The sequence below is a fragment of the Panthera uncia genome, chromosome X, assembly GCF_023721935.1.
Source record: "Panthera uncia isolate 11264 chromosome X, Puncia_PCG_1.0, whole genome shotgun sequence".
NCBI lineage: Eukaryota > Metazoa > Chordata > Mammalia > Carnivora > Felidae > Panthera > Panthera uncia.
In genome coordinates, this window is record NC_064817.1 from 37,575,837 (window position 1) to 37,583,965 (window position 8,129).

At 35.5% G+C, this 8,129-nt stretch overlaps 1 protein-coding gene across 10 annotated transcripts in view; it reads left to right on the plus strand.

Moving 5' to 3' along the window:
* The window catches only part of KDM6A (lysine demethylase 6A), a 206,335-nt gene that overhangs the window by 63,331 nt on the left and 134,875 nt on the right, over window positions 1-8,129 (plus strand). For all 10 annotated transcript variants that reach the window (XM_049644576.1, XM_049644569.1, XM_049644570.1 and 7 more), the window contains one exon: window positions 7,033-7,141. In XM_049644576.1, coding sequence (XP_049500533.1) covers window positions 7,033-7,141 — 109 coding nt within the window. The remainder of the gene's footprint in view (window positions 1-7,032; window positions 7,142-8,129) is intronic.

The window sequence follows — 8,129 nt, forward strand, 5'->3', positions numbered from 1 at the left end:
TATATATATATATATATATATATATATATATATATATGAACAGTAGTGTTTTTCTGCCAAAGGTGGCTTTTGAATTTGGGGACTTGGTGTTTTTGTTCGTTTGGATTGTGTGTCTTTTTTTTTTTTTTTTTTAATTGTTGCATTTCATATGATTTAAAGTAAAGCAAAGTGAGAAAATCTGGTAAAGAACTGTGAGGCTAAGTCTTCCTGTGGCATGGTGGGAGCAGGAAGTGGCGATCTTACGCTTTTCTGCTTGGTGTAGAGGGAGCTAGTGTGTAGGAGTGTAAGAGGAAGAGCTGCTTATGGGGTCCTTAATATTGGAAATGACTTTTAGGTCCTTAGGCATGGTCTGAGTTGAACACCTTACTGCTTACCCTGTACTGTAACCTCAGATACTGTTTGAATCCTACTTGGTAACTGTCACCTTGAGCACAGGATTTGCTTTCTTTGCGGCTCAGTTTTCCTATCAATGAAGTAGGGTCTCCCTATTTCATATAGACATTGTGAGGATTCAGTGAATAAATATTTGTAAAGTGCTTAGAATAATGCCTGGTACATATCAAGGCCTCTAATATTAGCTATTTGAGCAACTTACTAAGTTATCTAGTTTTGATTTCAGTAGTGTATTTCTTCTGTAAGAATATTTTGTAATAGCAAAGCATTTTCAATAGTTTGTTTGAAAAGAATGGTATGTAGGGTGCCATGATAGCATCGTGCAGGATGCTTGCTTACTCTTTAGTATCCAGCACATCCACTGAATGAAGAGCAGTAGGTCCAGAGAGGCTGAGAAATCTGAGGTGCTTAAATTTTGTTATACTGCCTTTATTGTGATGCAGAAGATGTATATTAGTTGAAAATTGGAGAGAGGGAGATAGGGTAGATTAACAAACATGTACGTTCTTGCATCTTCTCTAAATTGTTAAGTATGGGTAACAGTTAACTAGATTCCTTTTTCCTTTATCCTTTTTGTATGTATTAATGATTATTTCATTAGGTGGCTGGGATTTTTAAATTTATCTTCTTTTAAAAAAATTATTTTTTGGAGGGAGGGAGAGAGCGAGTGAACATGTATGTGAATAGCAGAGGTGCAGAGAGAGAATCTTAAGCAGACTCCATGCCCAGCGTGGAGCTCCACGCAGGGCTCGATCTCAGGACAATGAGATCATGACCTGAGCTGAAATCAAGAGTCGGATGCTCAACCAATTGAGCCACCCAGGTTCCTTGCCCCACCCCCCCGCCCCGCCTTTCTTTTAAAGGAAGGAAGAGGGCTGCATACTCATTTGTTAAATAAAATAATTCTCAGAGACAGTCATCAGTGTCAGGCTTCTTTGCAACTCCACTGTTCTAGAAATTTAGGCTTCTGCTTTCCTCTGCTCCATCCTCAGCTTTTGCTTCTGCCATCTAGGTGATTCCAGCGGGGGGGGGGGGGGGGGGTTGAAGGACAGCATGTCCTTCCTGGTATGCCATTGGCCAGAACTTAACCTCAGACTGCACCCACAAGGATGGCTGGGGATCCCAGTATTTGTTCTGTAGAAACATATGTGTAATTAAATTAGGGGTTCTCTTAACAGAGAAAGGATATCAGGGACACCTAGAATCTGAAGCAAGTTGCAGAAGAACAATGTGTATATATAAGTGGGGAAAAATCTATCAGCTAGCATCTGCACAAAATCACCTTGAATAAAGTAGGAAAGTTTTAATGTTTGTTGCTTCTGGGAACGGGAATTGTCTGGCTGGGATCAGGATTAGGAGACAGACTTTTTACTGTATACCCTTTAGAATTGGTGATATGTACATTTTAATTTTCAGCAACAGTAAACAGGTATGGAAGTCTGATATACCAGTTCAGGAATAGCTAGGTCATTAAGAATCAGTAATTCTTAAGATTATCATTTTAAGTGTGCAACGTTTCCCTCATTTAAAAAATGTGAGTTGAAATTTCAAAAAATGATTTAGATTCAGGTAGTTTCAACTCTTTAAGATTTGTAAGGTGTTTGAGAAGTAGCCAGGCAAAGGCATTGCTGAATGTTTGGAAAAGGGAAGAATTCTCGTTATTTTTGAGACATATTTCTGGGAACGATATCAGCTTTAACAGTGCAAACATTTTTAGGGCTTGAAGGGAACACGTCAGGATACTGTATTTATTTAGAAATTAATTATGGAAATTCAAGTAAAATAAACTAATCATGCAATTAATTCAGGAGAGATGCACTCACGTGTGTGTGTGTGTGTGTGTGTGTGTGTGTGTGTGTGTGGGTTTGTATTATATATAATATTATACTTTGTTTATATCATAGAAGCCCAAGGAATCTTTTTAAAAAATGCAGCTCTTGAATTGTTTCCAAAGTAAGAAGTCTCTTTTCTAACTTTCACTAAGATAGCTTAGTAATTTATGCTTTATTTCTTTGCATCGATATGAGCCAAAGATGGCACATTTAATTTTTGGCATATTTAAGTTTTCCTCTTTTCTGATTGAACTGGAGTAAACTTGCTTATAAGTTATACCCATTCATTGGTCTGATGTTTGGAGTACCCAAAGTGCAGTTAATCTTATTTCCTAACAGACAGCTTTCTGAATTTTTGAGTAAAGCTTTAGCATCCCTGATAGTTCTCTTCAGTTAAACTTCTGCACTGACAGCGTGGAGCCTGCTTGGGATTTTCTCTCTCTCCTCCTTTCTCTCCCTGCTCTCTCAAGATAAATAAATAAACTTTAAAAAACTTAAAAAAAATAATTTTCGTACAATAGTTCCTCCATTCTTCACCAAAATTGTAGCTCTCTATAAGTTACCACCCGTTAAAATGTGGCACTCAGAACTGGCGATAATGTTAGAGATCTGGTCAGAGTAGGTAGACTGTGGCGAGCTGATCATTGGTGTTGATTTGTATAATATGCTTTATTAATTAGGGTCATGAGTACTTTTTTACTAGCCGTATTTCATGGATGACATGTTGACCTGTAGTCTGCTTAAATCCCTTAATCTTTTTCAAGTACTCAGGTGGCTGCCAAGCCATCTTGTATATCTCTGGCTGGCTTTTAGGACTTATGTGCAAGACTGCATGCTTATCTTTATTATACTCAACCTGAAAGTTTTGGTTCATTTAAAATCATTGGGGTATTTAAATCTACATTAATTTTCTCTACAATTTGTATGTCCCAGCTACTTTAGCTAATCTTTTAAATTGGAAAAAAAAGTCATTTGTTTAAAAGTTGCCTCTATTTAGCAATTCTAAAATATTAACAAGTGTCAGGGCGCCTGGGTAGCTCAGTGGGTTAAGCTTAAGTCCAACTTTTTCGGCTCAGGTCATGATCTCACAGTTCGTGGGTTCGAGTCCCGCATCAGGCTCTGCGCTGACAGCTCAGAGCCTGGACCCTGTTTCGGATTCTGTGTCTCCCTCTCTCTTTGCCCCTCTCCTGCTCGCTCTGTCTGTCTGTCTGTCTCTCTCTCAAAAATGTAAAAAAAAAAAACCAAAAAAACAAGTGTTGTATTTTAGCTAGACCCTGACCAAGTTTATCATACAAGATTGTAGTTTTTAAGCAATTTTTAATGTTAACATTAAAAAAGTAAATTGGTTACAGGTCTGTGTTTAATGAGCTCTAAACTTCAACTGTCAAGGTTTAGAAATAGAGGGCAGTAATAATCTCACTGTTCTGAGATAACTGATTTTTCAGATAATAAATATAAAGCAGATACTGAGCACAAATTATGTTGAACATTGTGGAAAATTATACTGTAATGGGAGGAAGATATTGACATTCTGTACTTAGCTGGGAGGTTTTTAGTTTACTCTTCTTTGATTCTAGTATTTAATGATTAACTTTATTCTCATTCTCACTGTTTTTTACAGTAGGTGATAAGGATTATAGATGTGTAAGCCACTAACTAGAAGAATCCATAGGATGTAAAAGATTTTTGTGAAAAGCATTGTTTATCCCCGGTGAACTCCATTATTTTTACAGGCTTTTCATTTATGAACATGAGAAATTTTACTTTCTTAATATTTAGCATATGGATTAAATATTCACTTGTTTCTAAGCTTTAAACCTCATCCAGCTGTACATTATCCATTAGCCACATGTCTATTTAAAGAGAAATAAAAATTAAAATGATATAATTTAAAAATTCAGTTGTTGACTTCTAGCCATGGTTCAAGTGCTCAATAGCCACATGTGCCTAGTGGATAGTATATTGGGCAGGACAGATTATAGAACATTTTTATCATCGTAGAAAGTGCTCTATTGAATGGTGCTGATCTAGATGGAAATGATTTTCATTAAAATTTCTGACTATCCTCACATTAGAGGTAGGATGATTCCTAGAGGAAAGCATAATAATTTTTTAATGGTTTTTATAAGAATAGAAATGGTAGAGGTTAATTATGAAACAATCTAGGAAATAGAAGTAAAAAGAACAAATAAATAATGTTTCTGTATGACTTTGTATTTTTAACATTTGTTTTATAGTCTAGTCCTTTTTTCCCTGTGTACACTGTATGGGGATGATTTTACTTGCGTATACTTCAAGTAAAAACAGCAAGAATATAAAAGCAACTATTTTAACAGGCAATATTTTTGATTTATAGAAGTCTATCTAAACTTTGTTCTAAATCTAAACTATCTATATAGATCTTCTAGGTGTATAGCCTTTTGACTAAAAATGTTATTGTAAAAATACTGTGTTTCATTCTAGATTATTGTATGAGTTAGGAGTATTGGAAATTATCCCCAGTTATTTTCCTTTAAATGCTTTTAAAAAATTGTTAGTATTTGCCTGTATCTAATGCCAGGGTTTTCCTCAAACACTTCAAATAAATTCATGAGGTTTCACTACGAAGTGGTGACACGGGCACTTGGAAACTTTGTTCTGACTTTTTGCTCCTCTTCATCTTATTCAATATTTGGCTCTGTCAGCATCATCTTTGACCAGCACTATCTGTTGGTAGGTACATGCTGCCTTTGTTGGAAATGATTATGAACTTGATAGTGAAGCCTGAGTGTATGGGTGGGTAGGCGAATTGAAAGTCTGTCCATTCTGGCTTTTACCTGGTTTTATGCTTCACGATGATCAGAGTTATGTATGGTATTCATTTTCGATGTGTTCCTTTGTTTTATGGGCACTGGAAGATAAGGCAGTAGATCATGGTAGTGGCATCAAGGTATGGCCATAGGACGGGAGTATAGAGTGTTGCCATCTGTTTGCTTATTAGATCATTAAAGAAAATTTCTTTGGACTTATAACTTGAATCCTTTTTTCACTATGGAGCCATATTTGCTCATAAATTTAATGCTGATCAGCCATAAGGAATTATCAGGGAGGAGTAGAAAAAGTTTCTAAATAGCTTACTAAGAGTTTAAGAAGAAAAGATAATAACTATTTTAATGAGTACTTTATTTACAGTTACTCTTTACTTTAAAGTCACTCATTTAATGTAAAATTAAGAATTGTCATGGTGTAGCCCAATAATTTTATGAATTTTTCTGATATTAAAAAGTACTGAAGTAAATTGTATCTTTGTACTTTTAACCACCTGCCAGATAGGATTATATATGACTTAAATAAAGAGGATCTTGAGATTTCATGCCTCCAAATTATAGTAATTTCTGAGACTTCAGTGTAGCATTCAGAGTCTTAATTACAGGGAAGCAGAATGATTAGTTTTTAGTGATTGTGATTTGGTACATATGCACATGCAGATAGCTAAGAGTGGAATAAGAAATGAAGATAGCCCTTTTGTAAATGTTAGGCTTTAAGGATAGTAGAGTCATCCCAGAATTTGCCTGGTTTAGGATGGCTTCTCCAAACTTGATGAACATTTACGTATGTGCTTTGCATAGGTAAATTTTAGGATAGACATTTTGAGACTCTCCATCAAAAGGCCCTATATTTCACAGGAGAGAAAAAATCAAGAGATTTTGAGTGGTTACTTTGTCCCACATCACATTTTCTTATCTCATCAAATGCTCTTGAAGTGGTAGTGAAAGGATTTTTTGGTAACAGAAGCTATTCTGGTTCTTTTCTTTGTGGGTGCCAAACCTGGGAATGTACCCAGAGATTTGAGAAATCATATACTTTTTCTTTAGTGACTCCAGGACACCTTATAGCACATAACATTGTAGAGTAAATCATTAACAGGGAAATTTTGACACTGTTGGAAAGCTTGAAACAGTCTTGAAAGAGAGCTTTTACTTATCTGGCGAGAAAGTAAAGAAACAATTATTAACTATCTGTGGAGTGCTAAGCACTGTGATAAACCCTTATTGAAGTCTTCTAATTTGAATCCTTTTGTCAGTCCTCTGTTACTAAACCTGAGAGTCAGAGAGAAGTTCCCCAGGATCTCCTGTAGCTAATGGCAACTGGAATTTGTCAGGATTCCAGAAGTCTGTTCTTTCCATCGTTCATTTTCTCTTGCAGTCTTCTTTATTACAAAAAAAAAAAAAAAAAAAAGTCTCCTTAACATAGTATGTTACTTTTTTTATCTGGTGAAGAAATTGTGAGAATGAGTATATAATGAGTGTATGTGAGGGTAAGACGAAAGACCAGAGTTGGAGTGGGTTTGAAGTATATCATGAGAAGACGTCGCAAAGGCAGTTCATGGTAGCTTAAACTGATAGAGGTTATGACAGAAAGCTGTTCAGTACTAATGATAGCTATTATTACTCTGGAGATTCTGTGAATTCTCACATAATTGAATAAAGTTCTTTCCATCTGCGCAAAAGATGGATATTATTTGTTTATGGCAACAAGGACCACAGTAATAATTTAGATTTATAACTTATGAGTAAAGTTATCAAAGTGCTCCCTATCTGGCAACTATTTGTATTTTATAGGTAAAAAAAGTATTTATGCCACAACCAGTGGCTCTTCTAATAAATACTTAGGTATCTAAGGAATGCTGCATGGACTGTGTCTGAGGTAGAAGTGAAATACATTGATTTCTTGGGTGATTGAATGGAGGATATGTGCATTATCTCAGGAAGGAAATACATTTTAGGGTTTTTCTTTCTTCTTAAATGTTTGTATTTTTTATTTCTAGGCTGTTCGCTGCTACGAATCTCTAATCTTAAAAGCTGAAGGAAAAGTGGAGTCTGATTTCTTTTGTCAATTAGGTCACTTCAACCTCTTATTGGAAGATTATCCAAAAGGTAATTTTTTCCCCTTGTTAATTACTATTTGACTTATATATGTATTGAAAATAATTGTAATTGTTTGTACTCTACTGAGGGAGCTATCATTTTTACTTTTAAGAAGTTGTAAGCTTGTGAACATCCTAAACAATGAGAAAGAAAAATGGGGTGGGAAGAAATGTGAAAAGTTCATGTAACTCTATGTAAATCATCAATAAGTTGACCAGTTAAACTGATAACCACCTATATGTGCACTTCTGTTCTGTTTTGGGAAAAAATCCCTGCCCTTTAAAGGTTCTACCATAGTAGAAAGTGAGCCATTGATGGACACTCTGGAGAAGTAACAGAGACTCTGTATTTCTCTTCTTTATCCTGGCTGTGAAACTTCCATTTTAGCTAGAAAATATTTAAATGAAAATCTGATCTGTAGTCATGTTATTGTAAAGGTAAGTAACACAGAGAGGTGATTACATATGAGCTTGAGCACCGGAGAGAACACATTTTTTATTCATTTGAAGTTTTTTTCCTGTAAGAAGTGAGTTAAATGACTGAAGGCAGCCCCCGAGATATGTCCTTTTTATAGTACCAAGCTGCTGATGCAGATCATTACTCACTTAGGAAGATAAAGCACCCCCAAATACCACCCACTCCTCCAATACCAAAGGCAGAACCCATAGCAAAGAAAAATTGTATCCTTAGAAACCAGAAAGTTTTAACCTTCTGATGATAGTAAACATCTGAATGCAGAGGAAGTAAACATAGTATGTGTTTAGTGGGCAAAGCAACTGGCAGGTTTCAGGGCTGGAGCGAAGGATCACTGCTGTTTAATGTTGATGTTTTATTGTGCCACCTTTTTATTAGGTCAGGTGAACACTTTCCTAACGAATATGCAATTTTTATTTGACACGGGTGTTATATATGAGGTTTGAAGTTAGGTTTCTCTCCCAGCTCATCTCTATTGTTTATAGTGGCATTATCCTTAACAGATTTTATATATATTATATAT